Below are 18,802 nucleotides of genomic sequence, written 5' to 3' on the forward strand. Positions count from 1 at the left end.
GATGGAAGAAGCTGTACTATATGATTGTGATGGAATGGTCTTATGCTATAGGAAATGACAAACAGGATGATGCCAGAAAAATCTGGAAAGACTAATGAACATCAATGTATAGTGAAGTGGGCAGAGATGGGAGGACATTGTGCATAGTGACAGCAGTATTGTTCAATGAGCAATTATGAATAACTTAACTACTCTCAGCAATGCAATGATCCAAGACAATCCCAAGGAGCTAATGAGGAAGCTTCCTATCCACCTCCATAGAAAGAACTGATAAAAAGAACACTTATGGATTGTACATATATAACCTGGTCGTGATCTTGTGGAGAGGGAGGAAATGGAGGGAGGGAGGGAGAAAAAATTTGGAGCTCTAAATCTTATGAAAATGAATGTTGAAAACTACCCTTGCATGTAACTGGAAAAAAATAAAATAAATGTTTGTTGCTTAAATTTTAAAAAAAAGAAAAAACACTGCCCTGGGTTCAAATCCTGCTTCTGATGCTTCCTACCTGTATAACTTTGGGCAATTCACTTAATCTCCCTGGGCCACCATATCTTTATCTATAAAATGAGATGGGAGCAGCTAGGTGGCACAATGGATAAAGCACTAGCCTTGGATCCAGGAGGATCTGAGTTCAAATCCAGCCTTAGACACTTGACACTTAACTAGCTGTGTGGCCCTGGGCAAGTCACTTAACCTTCATTGCCCTACAAAAAAAAGAAAAAGAAAAAAAAAGAATTGACATAGATGGCTCTTTTATCTTGGCAATTATGTATATTTTAGTAAAAACAAAAAGTTCTTGGATCCCAAGTTAAGAAAAATTACAACTTGAAGGCAGAGACTGTCATTTTTTATTTGTTTCCCTGATGGCACAGTATCTGGCATTGTATAAATACTTAATAAATGCTTCTTCATTCCATCATTGATTGATTTATTCATTCATTAAGAATACAGCACAAAGAATGTAGTAAAAATGTTCCTACTTTCAATTGAGGCAGCTGACGTAGTGAATAGATGCATGACCCTTCACTCAGGTAAAACCTGAGTTCAAATTCAACCTTTGGTGCTTACTAACCATGGACAACTCACAACCTTTTTATCCTTAGTTTTCTCATCTGTAAAAATAAAGATGATTGTATCTTTAGTTCTTATCTCACAGGATCATCTTGAGGCTTAAACAAGATAATGTATTTAAAGGGATTTGGGTGGGAAGGGGAAGTGATAGACAAATGTTAACTATTATTATGATTCCATTACCTTTGTTTAATTTTCAAAGGATATTGCCATGAGGGAAATATGAGTATCACAGTTGTAGAGAGCATAGATGTTTAAAAAAAAAAAGATAGGGTTAATAAATACAAAGACAGATGAAGGCTTCCAAAACCAGACATTTAGTGTTGCCAAAAGAAAAAGCCTGTCCAAGGTATAAACTATAACCTATAAACTATAGCCTCCATAAGTAAGACCCAGTTCAAACGTAGTATCCTCCAGTCAGTCAGTCATTAAACATTTATTAAGTACCTACTATGTGCCAGGTACTGTGCTAAGCTCTCAGGATGCCCAAAATAAGAAAAGAGAAGGGAAGAAAAGAAAGGAAGAAAAGAAGGATCTCATAGTCTAACAGAGGGGACAATAAACAAATAAATATGCAAGAACAAGTTAAATACATAAATACAGGATAAATGGGAAATAATTAAAAGAAGGAAAGGGACTATAATTAAGAGGAGATGGAATTTTAGTTGGGACTTAGAGGAAGCCAGAGAAGGCAGTAGGTGTTGATGAGGAGAGAGAGCATTCCAGGCATGGGAGACAGCCAGGAAAAATGCCTGGAACTGAGAGATAATAAGTACCTTGTTTCTGAAAGTGAGGAGGCCAGTGTCACTGAATCAGAATATGTGGAGGGAAGTAAGATACTAGCAGACTGGAAATGTAGGAGGGGACTAGATTATAAAGATCCTTGAATGCCAAACAGAGCATTTTGTATGTGATTCTGGAGGTGATAGGGAACCACTAAAGTTTATTGAATGAGGGGTGAAGAGGCAGGGTGTGACTTGTTCACTGCTGATCTTTAGGAATACTAGTTTGACAGTTGAGTAGAAGATGAATTAGAGTAGGGAGAGTCCCCTCCACCCACACAGACCATCTACACCTTTCATTCTCTGCGATTCTTTTCCCAGTCCACAAATAAATCCTCCACTGGGGGGAAACATCCAAAGTGCTGAGAACCTCCCTCTATATCAAAGCTTCTTAAACTGTGGGTTGGAACCCCACATGGGGTCATGTAACTTAATGTTGGGGTCACAAAAAATTTGACAACAATAAAAGGTTATGTATACCTATTTTGTAAACCTATATACCCAGGGTCATGTAAAAAATTCTCAGGCAAAAAGGGGTCATGAGTGGAAAGAATTTAAGAAGTACTGCTCTAGATTTCTTGACATTATATGAATATAAATGGGATGGGCTATGCACTTCCAATCCTTTACTCTCTTTTACATGACCAATCTGCCTTCTTTTTCCTCTACCACACACATTCTTTGAAAGTTGTTAGGGTTCCACGTGGCCATGTAGTACAACCTATATATGAAAGAAATTCCCACTTTAACATACCTGACAAGTGATTGCCCAGCCTCTACTTGAAGATATCCAGAGGGGGAACCCACTACCTATCTTGTCAATCAATTCCACTTTGGGACAGCTCTAATTATAAGGGAGTTTTTTTCCTGGCATTGGGCTTAAATTTGCCACTTTGCAACTTCAACCCATTGGTTCCAGTTGCCAAAATGATATTCCTAAAGCACAAGTCTGTCTGTGTCAATCACTATTCAAAAGGTGGTTCCCTATTTCCTCTAAGAGCAAATATAAACTCCTCTTTGAAATTTGAAGCGCATCACAGTCTGACGCCATCCAGCTGACCTTTCAAGACTTAGAAGATATTATATCCCTTTATGAATTCTGTGGTCTAATCAAATTGACCTTCTTGCTGTTCCTCACATATGACATTCTATCTGCTGTCTCCATAACTTTGTATGGGCTGTGTCCCATGCCAGTAATGCACTCCTTCCCAATCTACACTTCTTTTCATTTCATTTTATTTTATTTTTATTTTATTTATTTATTTTTTATTGAATTTTATTTTCCAAAATATATTTAAAAACAAATTTTAACATCAATTTTTTTTAATTTGTGTTCCAACTTCTCCCAATCTACACTTCTTAAGAAAAATTGCTTTCTTCAAAGCACAGGTCATGCACGACCTCCTACATGAGACTGTTCCTGATTCCTCCAGCCTAGAGCCTCTCTTCCTTCCTCCCAAATTGCCTTGTATTCATTTTGTAGTTACCTGTGTATATGCTGATTCCCCTGACATCACCACCCCCAAAAAATTTCCTTGATGGTGTGAGATTAAAATTGGATATTAGATCATAAATCTCCCCTACTTAACCTTTCCCTTAATTTATCTCCCAGACTAGTAAATGGAAGAAGCTTCTGGTTTTCTAGATAGAGCCTTTATTGTATGGCAGTCACAAGGTGATGTTGATTAGAAGCATAGGAAAGTAGAAATACAATACAAATCGTCTTAAGTCTAGGCTTAGTCTATATTCTGTATAAAACTCACCAAAACCGAAGGCCACTTTTGGGGAGAGAGACCGAGTCAAGCGCGTGCTGTTAACCGAGAGCCAGGCCAAGTCAAACTCCAGTCCACGTCTGTCTGTGCAGCGCAGCCAGGAGACCAGCGGAACAGAAAAAAGCCGCCACTTCTGTTCTCTCCTTGCCTTTTAAGCTCGCACCTCGGAAGTCAGAAGTCGAGTGCTCAGCAGGCAATGCTGTTGGTCTCCTCCCCAAAACGGTGGTCCTAAAAAAAACCAAAAACTGGCGTCTCTCCATTATCTAACCGACTGTTAAAACTTTTTACCACATTCCCCCCTTTTGTTCCTCAAGAAACAAAATATTTCCTTGATGGAACAGTAAAAAGAATATAATAACTATTGCTAACTAATAATATGTGAACAACAATATAGAAAAGGAAGAGAGGAAAGTGAGATAATGGAGAGACGCCAATGGAAAGCACTATTTGGTTTTTTTTATCTTTGTATTCCTAGAATCTAAAATAGTGTCTGGCACATAGTAGGTGTTTAATAAGTGCCTTTAGGACAGCTAGGTGGCACAGTGGACAGAGAGAAGGGACTGGAACCAGGAAGACCCTGAATTCAAATCTGGCCTCAGATACTTACTAGCAATGTAACCCTGGGCAAGTCACTTAGCCATGCTTGCCTCAGTTTCCTCATCTGTAAAATGAGCTGAAGGAGGAAATGGCAAACTACTCCAGTATCTTTGCCCAGAAAACCCCAAATGAGGACATGAAGAGTCAGACACAACTTAAAGAACTGAACAACAGTAACAATAAATGCCTTTAGGTGGTTTGCACATCTTATCAAACATCCTAGTCATTTATCATTGAGATAATAATAAAAAAACTTTCCTTTAGCAAATAAAACTTTCATTTTACATATTCAAGGACAGCACGATCCATTGAAAAGAAGACTGGCTCTGGACTGAAAAAGCTTGGTTAAATCTCACTTCTGATATTTACTGGCAGCTATATGGCACAGTAGATGGAACACAGGACCTGGAGTAAGGAAGACCTGAGTCAAATCCAGCCTCAGATATAGCTGTGTGACTCTGGGCAAGTCATTTAACCCCTGTCTGTCTCCGTTTCCTCAACTATAAAATGGAATATAATAACAGCACCTACATCATAGGGTTGTCCAGTAGGCCATATATAAATATGTATTCCTTTCCTCCTTCTCCTCCTACCTGTGTGGCCTTGAGTAAGTCCCTTTAACTTTCTGCTACTAAATTTCATCTATTTTAAAATGAAAGAGTCTGCTTAACCTCTAAAGTCCTTTCTGGTTATAAATCTATGAAACTATTATCTCATTTGATCTTACCACCTTTTGAGATAGTCAGGACACATATTATTATTCCCATTACATGGATTATAGAATATTAATATTCCATTGATGTCGCCAGGAATGTGATACAATGACTTCTGAAGACCTAAATAAACATGAGGACCACACCAAGAGCAACGATGGGTATGCTCTGGCTTCAACATAGAGCTCAGAAGGACAATGGAAGAAGAATAAGAGTTGTAAAATGCCATCAAAAATTGTATGATAGGAAGAAAAGACCATGTTTGGTCATGGAGCAAAAAGAGATGATGACAGAGGAAGAGCTTTCTCTGCTACCCTGGAAATGTCAGGAGAAATCAAGGAAAGCTTCTAGAACATTAGGTGGCAAATTTATGGAAGGACATTGACAAGATGGCAGGGATGAGCAGATATGAATGCATTATGATCTGCATCATTTGAAGGGATGCCCAATTCAAGATCACCAATTCACTGGAAAATTGAGTACTGAACATTTCAGAGAAGAAAGCGGAGGCTCAGAGACCTCAAGGGACTTGCCCAAAGTCACACAACTAGTAAGTTTAATATCTAGGTCTTGAATGTAGATCTTATTTCAAGACCAAAGATCATTCCATTCAACTCCTCTCTCTGTATCCATCCCTATTTGTCCATTCCCCCTCTTAAAACATGGCTTATGGAAGTGAACACAATGCTCCAGATGGTTCTGACCAGTGATCAAGGTGCAATATGGATAAATCTATGCACACCCCTTCCTACAAATGGAAAAACAATTCGAATAACAGGCCCTTAATGATTGTGGATCAGCCCTATAATCTTTGAAACTGAATGGTACAGTGCTGCAAGCAACTAAATGGTCTCCCCATGGCAGAATCAGTACACCTGCCTAAGCACCCCCACTATTGGTGAAGGAGCAATGCACTGGAGATAGGCTGGGCCATTACATTCTTCTAGAAGCAATAACATTTTAAAAACTTTAAGAGCTTTCTTTTCTGAATGGAAGCTAGGTGTTCATTGAACCTAGGAAGTTTCCCTCCAGCTTTTCACTTAGCATAGCAAGTAGAAACATGGTAACTTAAATAGACATGGAAATATGGTAATTGAGTAACAAGAAAATAAGAAATGAGGTTTAGTTACTCCAGTGGGGTTTTTTGCATATAAATGTCTTCTGTTTTTATGACATTGGGGCATGAACCCATTCACCTTAATGTTTTAAGTCATACAAATGCTGGGATTCTAGTGCTGATTTTAGAAATGCCAATCTTATGGAAAAATCTTTCTCATTCATTCTCATTCTCCTGTTATCTCTATCTGCCTAACTCTTTTTATATCTGAATACTTGCCTAGAGGTGGTAAACGTGAATGGTTACACACTATGGGACTGGTATAAAATTTTAAATAATATTTGTATATTGCTTTTTAAGAACAATTCTGTAAAGAAAGTCATAAACATATTTATGTCCCCATTTTATGGGTAAAGAAACAGATACAGAAAGTCAAAGTGACTTGGTCAGAATCACATGCTTAGTGGAAAATCCAGGATATCAATTCAGGTCATTAAAGTTTAAGACCAGTGTTCTTTTCACTACCCTCCACACCCTCTTCCCAACAAGTACTATATAATAGGGTAAGAAAGAGATTTTTTTTCCTAAAGCCACAACACATACAAATGGATATATCTTTATAATATGTTCAAAATATTCACAATTTTTACTTGCCTCATGAAATAAGTAGTTCTAAGAGTGATCCCTAACCAACTTATTTTTTTTTTTGGTTGGGGCAATTAGGGTTAAGTGACTTGCCCAGGATCACACAGCTAGTAAGTGTCAAGTGTCTGAGGCTGGATTTGATCTCAGGCCCTCCTGAATCTAGGGCTGGTGCTAAACCAACCTATTAGTAGAGGGATGTATTTGAAATGTCACTCTAAAGAAATTAATCAGAGGGCAGAAACACCAGCAAGATTTTTAAAAAACAATTTAAAATCAAATATTATATTGCATTGCAACAATTCTAAAGTTTCTAAGGGTAAAATTTTATTCTGTAAAAGTAGGACTGTGTAATAGATAAAAATGCTAGACCTAGATTCAGGTCTTGCCTCCTATAGTTACTAGCAAATCTTTCAACCTTCCTGAGATCAGTTCCTCATCTGAAAATGAAAATAAGATGCTTGTAGTACCTACTCCACAGGGTTGCTCTAGATAAAATTCTATGCAAATAACACCTATCATTATTGTTATTATTATTACTGGATAGGCTATAATAGATCATTTCATGAAAAAAAGTTATTGGAATTTGTAGAAATGCACATTTCCTCTTCAGCAATTGGTACAACCCAGAAGTCTCATTTTCTTCATTGATGTATTACCCACATTTGTCCCAGAACTGTAATAGGCTAGACATTATTAGTTTTATAATATCGTGGAAAGAGCACTGACTACATTCAGGGGACCTGTGTTCAAATCCAACCCATTATGCTGAATACCTGTAAAACCTTAGACAAATCATTTAGCCTCAATTTATTCATCTGTAAAATGAGGAAATTAGACAAGAAAGTCAATGAACTCTCTTTCAGCTTTAGATCCATGCTCTTATTCCATAATCATTTGTCTCTTATTTTTTTTTTTGGCATTCATTTTAGATGGAACATGTGCTATCCTAGATGTATGAAGATGAGATTATTGGATCAGTAGAGTTGTTTTTTCCAGTGAGGTTAATGACTTTATAATCTTTTGCTTATACTTTCTGATGACCAAAGGCACCTATTTGTGAAATGACTGCCTGTTATATGGGATGTCATTGGTAATCATGAAGTTATTTTCTGGCAGAAGCTAATGAGCCTGCACAGACACAGAACCCACAACATTGGCTTCCTTAGCACTATAGTCTAACCTTCTGAACTAGATAATTCTCTTTTGGTCTCCTAAAAGCTTCACCCTTTTGCCATTAAACAAAAGTGTTCATTATAAATTTTGAATGATGTCAGAGAACTACCACAAAATTTGGTCTACATACTCACTGACAAAATGAACCCTCCTTTGCATCTGTGAGAAACAACCAAACACCAATAACCTTTGTTGGTGACACAAGGCAATGTCTCTTTCAAGTGTGGACAATTGTGCTAATTAAAAAGTGGCAGAAACAAGAACAGTTGTGAGAGAATACTGAAAAATTAGCCCCACAGAGAAAAGATACTCAGATTAAAGATAGCCAAAATGTCCTGTTTCTCAGCATCTAATTTACTTATAATTAACATGAGGAAAACCTGAATCCCTATAACTATTTGGTGACTTTAGGGAGAAATGTATGTTGTCAAGCTATGGCTTAGCTGGAAAAAATGTTGGTTTGGGGTTTTATTACCATATGACAAAGCTGAGGCATCTCACTGAAGAGACCCTGGTTTGGAGCAGTGGAGTAGCTTAAGCAAGGTCTCAGAGCTGAGAGGTCAGGATAATTCAAAAAAGTTGACCACAGAATAGAGCTGATCTCAGGGTAGACCTCCACTCTGGTCCAGGAAGACACCTCAGAGCATTCCATACCACTGGCTTCTTGGAGGAAGGAAATGGAAAAGGAAAGACTTTACCTTTCCCTGCACTGCCACCTACTTTAGACTGAATAATGGACTGAGACATGGAAACTCCTTAGAACCAATCCAAGGATGTAAATCGTTATAAGGAATTGCTCTTTGGAAAAGGAAAGGGTAGGATACAGAGGAAATTTAAGTGGTGTAAAGAGCAAAAGATATCAATAAAATTTATTTTTAAGAGTTAATGGGGAGGTGGCACAGTGGATAGAGCACCAGCCCTGGAGTCAGGAGGACCTGAGTTCAAATCCAGCCTCAGACACTTGACACTTACTAGCTGTGTGACCCTGGGCAATTCACTTAACCCTCATTGCCCCCCCCCCAAAAAAAAGAGTTAATGGAGTTCTTAGCTGATTTGTCAAAGATAAAGGACATTAGAGGGCCCTCACAATGTACAGTGTGCAGGTAGCCGCCCCAACAGTGTTACCAATAAAGCACTTAGAGTTATCATAGTGGCTGCCTACCCTGTGAATGCTCAAACTGCTAGAATATGAGTGTAGGTTAGATAAGGAAGTCAACCCTGAGAGATACTGAAGGGAGGTCAGGTCCATACAAGTGCTACTACTATACACAATATGATCTTTATAAATTCACATTTTAGGAAGGAAAGTACCAATCAGCAGAGGTACTGTGGTACAGAGATCAAAAAAAAAAAGTAGAGCTTTTGGAGTCAGAGGACTTGGGTTCAATTCTTACTTCTGTATCCTTGGAAAAGTCACTCTGTGCCTCAATTTCCTTATCAGTAAAATAAATGTTTTAGACTATATAGTCTTTGATGTCCCTTCTTGCTTTAAATCTATGATCCTTAAACTATGGTAGTTAACATTTCTATAGAGCTAAAATTTACAAAGTGCTTTATATGCCTCCTGTGAGCTTCACAACAAATTTGTGGGTGAGCTATCCCTGGTATTATCACCATTTTGCAAGTGAGGAAACTGAGGATCAGAAGTATTAAGTGATTTATTCATTATTAAATAATTAACAAATTTCAGTGTCTTTTGGATACCAAATTCAACTTTCTAACTAACACAGATGGCTAAAGCGGATTAAGACTTCTAAACTTCTTGAGTCAACATCAATATTATTTTAAGTGTAATTTCTGCAATATTTTCCAAATCTGGGGAATGACATGATATTTTAATTATCTGATGTTTATTGATTCCACAAAATCCTATATTTTTATAATGATAGTCTCTTGTTATATAAATACTACCTATTCTAGCTATTATTTGATTATCTATCCTTCTACCCATACCCATTAATTTAACTTTGGGTTTGTCCCTAGGGTATATATACCCAATCTCATGTTTGGAAGGTAAGTAAATCAATCATCACTTTGTCCTCCATAATGAGCCAAGCCTCAGATTAAGGTCTTTTTCCATCCAACCTCTAGTCCTTGCTCTGACTCTTACTCTACCTAGCTACCAGACCAGGCTAAGGGCCTCAACAATGCAGGTCTCATGAAAGGCAGTGAAGCATGGTGGAGAGGCAGTCGGTCTAAAAGCCAAGACCAGGGTTCAAGTCCTGCCTTTAATAGGGCTTGGCTGCATGACCCTGGGAAGATCACCTAACTTCTCAGGGCTCTAGGCAATTCTCTGAGAACAACAAAGAATGTGCCAATTTTTGGTCAAAGGAATTTTCTCACCTGGGGGTTCCCTTTACCAATGAAATCATAGGTCCAGGCCCCATCCCAATCCACCTTTTTCATTGGAAAGGATATGAAAGTTTAATGACCTATGGTTAACAAACTTACTTCCACATATAAGTGTCTTGTGACTCAAAGTAATAGGCTTCCTAGGCAAAAGTTACCTTCTTGTGCTGCTACCTACCTGCTCCTTCATACTTTTCCATATCAGCTTTACACATCCCATCTGCTTGACAACACCCATTCCTCTATGTATTTGCTTGTTTTCATTGCCTTTAGGAACTAGCTCCTTCAGCCATACCTTCTTCCTCAATAATTTTCAATTGCTCTTTATCCAATTGTCCTTCCTTTACAGGTACAACATACTTATATCCCTCTATTCCTTATAAAACTTTAATTCTACCATCCCTCAAACTGTCATCCAACTCCTCCTTTTCAAAGCCAAACTTCTAGAAAAAAAATTTACACTACTTGCTTCCACTTTATACCACTCACATTTCAAATCTCTTGAAACCAGGCACCCTCCACATTTGACTGAAACTGTTCTAAGATCACCAGTGATCTCAATATTGCTAAATCCAATTATCTTTTCATCTCCTCATTCTGATTTCATTAAAGCATTTTATACACTGTACACCACCTCCTCCTTCTGTGTACTCTCTCCTCCTTGGTTTTCATGATACTTTTGACATTGAAAGGGTTCTTTTTCATTCCTGGCAAACCAATTCTTCTCAGTCTGTTTTATAGGCTCATCATCTCTGTCTTTGGCCCTCTAAAAGAGGGTCCTTCTTTATCTACACTCTCAACAACCATCAGGTCTCATGAATTCAATTATCATTTCTATACAAATGACTCACCTAGCTGCCTATCTAGATTATTTCTCCTAAATTCTAATCTACATCTCCAACTGCCTAATAGATGAATATCTCAACTTGGAGGCCCCCAAAGAATTTCAAACTCTTCTATGGTTCCTTTGTGAATAATCTGGAAATACATGGATGAAAATAGCACAGGACAAGAAGTTGTAGAAAGGTTTTAAGCTGCATCATGGAAGGCAGTGCCCATGGCAATTACATAACAAATTTTTAAAAATAATCATTCTAAACCTGACCTCAATCACTATGGCTTTGGAAGTGTCAAGAAAGCCAGCAAGGATTCCTTCCAAATCATAAATTATTAATCTTCATAGAATTTAGAGTGTAGTCTGTATGATGAAGCAAGTAGCAAAGATTTTCACTGTTTTTGCATTCATACAAATTAGTTTTCCCATTTTCAGTCATTTGTTCAACAAATAATTATTGTGCATTATAATTTAAAGGAATTGTGTTTGGTACTAGAAAGGATTAACAAATGAATAATACATACCCCCTGTCCTAAAAGGAGCTCTAGTCTAATAATGAGGATAAACAAGTACACAAATTATTATTATACAAAGTAGAATATAACAGGTGCCATGAAAGAGGCACACAAAAGTTCTACAAGTCATGTAAAGATTGTGATTGAATTATCAAATGTAAAGGAGGGAGAGGATAGTTTCAAGAAGGGAGAGGTCACAATAAACTAGAGGAAGCAGGGGAAGCTTCTTCATGGTGGCATTTAAGATTTCACAAATGATGTGAAAAAGAGATAAGGTTTATTGTTAGTATAAGAAACAGGAATAAAGGTGGGAAGATGCATGGTGTATGTTCAAGAAACAGAACAGTTTATTTTGGTGACTTCAAGGTGTGTGTGTGTGTGTGTGTGTGTGTGTGTGTGTGTATGTGTGTGTGTGATTGAGATATGGGAGAATTTGAAGATATGGAAGAAGATGAAGATTCTTGAATTCCAAGCTAAAGAATTGAACTTCTTTTCATAGATGCTAGAGAACCCCCAAAGACTTTAAATAGTGGAGTGACATAATCATATTGCTGACTTAGGAACATTATTCTGGCTGTTCTATGTGTAGCCTTGAAGTGAGGAGAAGAACCTGGAGTTAGAAAGCCATTGCAAGATTGCAAAATTAAAATGAGCCTAATTTAAAAAAAAAACTTTCAGTGTTACCAACTAGGTTTAGTCATATTTCCCAGAAATAGAAATTGATGTGTCCTACCACTGTTACTCAAGAAAAATTATAGGACTTAGTGAATTAACATCAAATCAATACTGGTAAGATTTAATATTCCATTTGTACCTGTGCCATATCTAGTTTCATTGTAATTGAGATGGTCACCAAAGGTAATTGATAGGGGGCAGCTAGGTGGTGCAGCTAATAAAGCACCAGCCCTGGATTCAGGAGGACCTGAGTTCAAATCCAGCCTCAGACACTTGACAATTACTAGCTGTGACCCTGGGCAATCACTTAACCCTCATTGCCCCGCAAAAAAAAAAAAAGAGTAATTGATAGAAATAACTAGTTGGCCTCCTACTTTCAAAGGGAACATTAGCAACAAGTATCATTAAAAGTGAATATTTCATTTATGATTTTTTCCTAAGTATTTGCCTTTATGCGAATCTTTCTTCCACTGATTGGTAACTTTACATTTCCTGAAATTTTCCTTGGGCTACTGTCTTATTAATGGCATTTTCCAACTACAAGTCCACTTTTATCTTCAATAACCAAGTATCTGTCAATGCAATATTCATTTACTTACTATGTACTATGTTCGATGCACTATTTTTAGCACCGAGAAAGATAGAAAAATATGGCATAGTTCCTATCTTCAAGGAATTTGCAGTCTAGTAATGGAATTAAGATATGATATAAAATTGAATTTTAATAAAATAACAGGAGCACACACAATGCACTCTGATCATTCTGATCAAAAAAAAATGGGGACTTAGAGATGTCAGGGAGAGCTTCATATAGAAGGTGACATGTTTTTATACTTAAAATATTTAAACTCATTCTTGAAAGATGGACAGAATTCCAATAGATGAAGACTGGGAAAGAGGGATATTATAAGTATAACAAACTGTATAATAAAGGGGTAGAAAGGTCGAAATATACCTGGAATAGTTTGGAGCTAGAAAAAAGTAAGGGGATATAGTATATGTTAATGCTGCAGAAGCCATCATGACACTTCTTAGCCATTTCCAAACCATGTCATCTTCATACTGGCCATCCTCCTTCTCCCCTTCCTACTGAAACCTGAACATATCCCCTACACCAGTGGTTCTAATAAATGAGCTTTCACCTTATTTCACACAGAATTAAACCACAATGCCACTTCCAAACCATATCCAATCCCCTTACCAGTTTCCTTTTATATGCTTTCTTGTTAGTTGTTTGAGGGCAAAGATGGTTTTGGTTTTGTTTTGTATCATGAAGACTTAGCACAATGCCTGGCACATAATCAATGCTTTCTTTAAAAATGCTTTTTCATTCATTAATTTGAAAGGAAACTGATATTAGATTGTGGGAGATCCTAAAGAGTATATCAAGCCAAGGAATTATGCCCTAATAAAGAAATCATGACCTATACAAACCAAATTAGAAGTCATGGGAAGCTCTGTCAACAGTACTACTACAAATAATAACTGACATTAATATGGTCTTTATGGTCTATAAGGTTTACATACATTATCCAATTTGATCCTCACAATAACCCTGTGGAGCAAGGGCTACAGACATTACTATCTCCATTTTGCAGATGAAGAAGTCTGAAAAAGATTAAATTATTTGCCCAGAGTCACACAGGTAGCAAGTATCTGGAGCAATTCTTGAACTCAAGTCTTCTTGATCTAGAGTTCAGTGATCTATCCACAAAGAGAAGATCAGTAGTTCAGGAAAAAGAAAAGTCTATTAGCCACCTCTGTCAAATTAACTGATTTCCAAATCACAACTCCACTTTGTAATATGAAGACTAAGAGGGACAGTATGATTTGGTGGGAAATAGTTCTAAACTTGGAATCAGTGGATTTTGGCTTAAAATCTTCATTCCTCCTAGCTATGTTACCCTGAAAAGCAATTTATCCTCTTTGAGTCTATTCCTTTATTTGTCAAATGACAATGTAATAATGCTTGCATTGCCTACCTCACAGTGTTTTATAAGAGAGGTATGTAAATCTTAAAAAGTAGTAATGAAATGTGAGCCATTAGTAACAGTGCATAGTCATGATTTAATTACTTCTTTTGACCACTTAACCTTTTCCACTTGAAATGTGGATGGGTTTTAATAAAAATTCTTGTTATTATCATTAATTTAATATTACCCTTCTTTTTGTTGTTGTTGTTTTTTAATAGAATTTTATTTTCCAAAATATATGTTAATATTTTTCTAATATTCTTGACCAGTGGAATAGTGGATAGAGTACCTGTCTTAGAATAAGGAAGACCTGGGTTCAAGTCTAGAATCTTCAGCATACTAGCTGTGTCATTGTGGGTTAGTCATATAAGCTATCAGTGACATAAACAATTCTCAAAGATAATAATTTCAAGATGCAGTTTCCAGTCAGTTAATATTTATTACGTACCCACTATGTGCCAGATACTGTGATAAATGTTGGAGAGTTCTCTAAACTATTGAAATCACTGGTCTAGACCAGATAATCACCACCACCACCACAAAACTCCTGACCCACTTCCTTTTTAAAAAAATAAAAATATATAATTACTTCAAAAATATTTATATCAGCTCTTTTTGTGATGGCTAAGAATTGGAAATGAAAGGAATACCTATCAACTGGAGAATGGCTAAACAAGCTGTGCTATATGATGGTGATGGAATATCACTGTGCTATAAGAAATGACAAGCAGGATGATTTCAGAAAGGACTGGAAAGACTTGTATGAACTGATGTATAGTGAAGTGAGCAGAACCAGGAGAATGTAGCAATATTGTTTGATGAAGAACTGTGAATGACAACTATTCTCAGCAATACAATGATGCAAGACAATCCCAAAGGACTAATAATGAAGCATACTATCCACCTCCAAAGACCTGAAATTGATTCAACACAGACTGAACCATGCTATTTTTCACTTTTTTCTTTCCTTTGTTTCTTTTATTCAATTTTTCCTATACGAAATGACTAATTGGATAATATTTTAAATAACTGTACTTTATAACCTATATCTGAATGCTTACCCCCTCCAGGAAGGGGAAGAGGAGGGAGAGGAGAACTAGAATTTGGAACTTAAAACTTTAAATAAAATATTTATTAATTTTTTAAAATATGAGTACTTTTATCAGGTAATTTTATTTTGTATGCATTAATTAATTTTTAGCAGTGGTTTTTCCGCAGAGGAAACTCAAAAAGAAAATCCAAGTTATCTGAGCCCAGCCTTCAAGCGAGGTCTCCCACACCACCTGATGATTCCTGCCACACCAAGCACACAGCTTTGCTTCATTGTGAAGAAAAGGAAGCAAACTGTAGGGGAGGGGAGAGACAGGAGGGAACAAGAGGCGGGGACACTAGGGGAGGGGGATGGATGGAAAGCAAGAGGAGGCGTGGCTGGGCTTGAGGCTGTCCTGATAAATTCAGAGAGCTGTGAGCTGAGAGTGCTGGAGAGAATCTGGATCAGGGACAGAACGACTTGAGCAGCACCGTGGACAGCGCCGGGCAGCTCCAGGATCCAGTTCTCTGATAGCCACTTGCTCTTTCACACACACCCACACACAAATACACACGCGCGCGCACACACACACGCGCACACACCACACACATACATCCGTCTGTCATTCACACTCGTTTACCACACACATACACATACACATACACATACACATACACATACACATACACATACACATACACATACACATACACATACACATACACATACACATACACACTGGCACACACAGAGATCACAGATACAATGGCAGAGTCCCACCTGCAAGCATCCCTGATTACAGCCTCACAGTTTTTCGAGATCTGGCTCCATTTCGACGTTGATGGTGACTATCTTTTTCTGTTAGTTTATTACTGTCTCAAGTTGCTCCCCCGCCCCCTGATGTGCAGTTGTCTTTTCTCTAACTTCACCGCCATCAGTACTGGGTGTAAAAACAGCCCAAAAGTTTGGGCCGTTTTTGTCTGAGGGCTGAATGGATGTGGTGGGTTTTGTTTTTGTTTTTAATGTGATTGCAAAACTTTTGTCTTCACAAGATCTTTGTTAGTGGGGAAAATCTGCTCTGGAGAAATCCTTCATCTTGGAAAGTAGGTTGCTATGCTCTCAGAGAGCTCTGTGGTTGCACTCGGCGACTCAAACCATTTTGCCCCCTCTTGTGTGGATTAAAGTTTAAATACCTTCTGCCTTAAGCCTGAGAAATACTCTGCTTATCCTTAACTACCTTTAAGAGCTATAATTGTTCCCTGATGTCTCTGTTGCTTGTAAATGTAGGGGCCGATGATGTTCTTTCTGACCAGCACACACTCTCACACCCCACCCCACCTCCCAACCCTCACTCACACAAAATTAACCCGAGTTGAAGGAAAAACTCAAAGGTAAAAGCGGAATGTCTTCATTGTTTGCAGGAAGTGGTTACCTGGAAGGTAAGGAGCTACAGAACTTGATCCAGGAGCTGCAGCAGGCGCGGAAGAAGGCTGGATTGGTAGGTTCAGTTCTTTAAAGTCTGGGGGTCGTTTTGCTGTGTAGGGGTTTGTTTTTTTCCCCTTCGTCTATTTAAAAGTCCATGATATTTCTTTTTAAAAAAAATAAATTAATGTTTTCACCACTGTGGGGGGAAAGTTACATCTGCACGTTCTTGTGAAAGACCAGGGACAGTAACTTATTTTTCAATTAATTTTACATCTAAAGGTTTCTTCACTTTGAAAACAGGATGTTTTCCAAATACCTTTTTTAAAAAGTCACTTCGTAAAGGGTAAAAAGCTTCTAGCTGAAATGTAGGTGCTTTAAAATCATATTGTTTGAAACTGATATAAAAGCCTCTATGGGAAGAGCTGCTGGTCTCTGATCCTTTTGGACAAAAGTACCTGTAACAGGGAGTTAGCTGGCTGAGCTAATCTTTAACTCTGTTTTCTAAGTGGAAAGTGAAGGGGGCAGAAATCTGTTCCTGCCCCTTGGTGGTCAGGAAATAGATCTGCAGGTTTTCTATGTGGCAATAGGTACTATTTCTTGCGTTCAAAGGAGAAAGGGGTGGGGGGGACGGGGGAAAATGTTGTCCTCGACTATCTCCAGGAGGAAAAAAACCTGAGCAATATGTAACCTAACAGTGAATTTTTAAAAATAGTTTTAAAAGGTCTTCATATCTCTTTGTAAGAGAGCAATACAAAAGTTAAAGCTGGGAGAAATGAGAGGGTTCTAAGAATCAGAAAGTGGCATTATGATTGTTGATATTAATAATAGCATTTAGAAAATCACCAGTGAATGCTCGTATTTAAAGATAAGTTATTAAACAAATGTGGAATTATTTTTGTTACCTAGACAACACTTGTCAGAGGGGGACACAATCAGAATCCAAGTAGAATATGCCCTCCCATGTAAAGAAATGTTCTTAAACATAGAGAAGGTGGTTACATAAAGAAAAAAATAGGTTCTATATCTCACTAATATATCAGGGGTTATATAAGGCTGCATTTCAGTAGGAAAACTTATTTAGGATAATTAATTTAATTTTATATATGAATGACTCTTTCCAATCTCAACATGGCTTTTTCTTTCCAACCTCTACTTCCTAATTGGAAATTTGTGACATAAATCTACATATGACATATATTACTTAACATTAGTCCCATGGAGGTCTTCACCATAAAATGATGATTGTGGGAGTCATTGGTCAACTCTGTTTGAAACCGAATAATGATTTAAGAACTACATTATCCAGATAAAACATTACTCAAAACTTGAAGATAAAGTATTTCTTTTTCTTTTACATCTTTATCATCCTGATAAAAAAAGGAAAAGAAATAAAACCTGAAAATTATCTTGTGAATAAATCCATCAAAATGCTTCCATTACAACTCAGCATATCTTTGGCATTTATCTCTACAGTAATGAAAATTGTCCTGTTCCTTGTTTATATTTATATATAATATTTTATATATATACTTATATACACTATATATATTTAAGTGTGTATAGGTATACTTAAATTAACCTGTTGTTAAAATTCTGTTTTTCTATAACATCTAAGAATGAGAATATTTGAGTCAATTATGTAAAAAAAATTGATGTCCTTAAATATGCATATAAATAAATCTGCAGGTTTTACTAAAAAAAAACAACACAGATTTTCTAGAAACAAACTTAATGCTTTAAAGCTCATTTTGCCTCCTAAAAATTCAAATATTCACCAAGTACTATAAAAAATACTTGCAGATTATTCTTGCTTTCCTCCCACTATAACATTTATATCTTTTTATAGGTTGTTCCTGTATACTATGTTATATTTTACAAGTGGTTAGTGCTTGTTTTCCCCTTTTGTCATGACTGTTTCTGGAATATTCTCCTGAAGTAACCAATCCCACAATAATAAACTTGAGTACTATCAAGGAATCATCTCAAGTTACCTGATATCTTGATCCCTAGGATTTTTTTCTGTATTGTAGATATACATTATTGGGGATTTTGGATCTAAATACTTTTTCTGGATCTGGAAGCTCACATTCATCAGAAGCCTATCTGACATATCTTGCCTCATTGAATTCTGCTTTTTAAAATTTCATGTCATTTTCCAGGATGGAAAGACTGGCAGACTCAACCTAAAA

General features: G+C 37.0%; 1 protein-coding gene across 1 annotated transcript in view; it reads left to right on the forward strand.

Moving 5' to 3' along the window:
• The first annotated feature begins 15,784 nt into the window (after positions 1 to 15,784).
• CALB1 (calbindin 1) overlaps positions 15,785 to 18,802 on the forward strand; it is a 38,483-nt gene continuing 35,465 nt past the window's right edge. Inside the window, exons 1-2 of the mRNA XM_043977452.1 lie at positions 15,785 to 16,032; positions 16,610 to 16,686. Of these exons, the coding sequence (XP_043833387.1) occupies positions 15,954 to 16,032; positions 16,610 to 16,686 (156 nt within the window). The 5' untranslated portion in view covers positions 15,785 to 15,953. The remainder of the gene's footprint in view (positions 16,033 to 16,609; positions 16,687 to 18,802) is intronic.

This window comes from Dromiciops gliroides, chromosome 1 (genome assembly GCF_019393635.1).
Source record: "Dromiciops gliroides isolate mDroGli1 chromosome 1, mDroGli1.pri, whole genome shotgun sequence".
Classification (NCBI taxonomy): domain Eukaryota; kingdom Metazoa; phylum Chordata; class Mammalia; order Microbiotheria; family Microbiotheriidae; genus Dromiciops; species Dromiciops gliroides.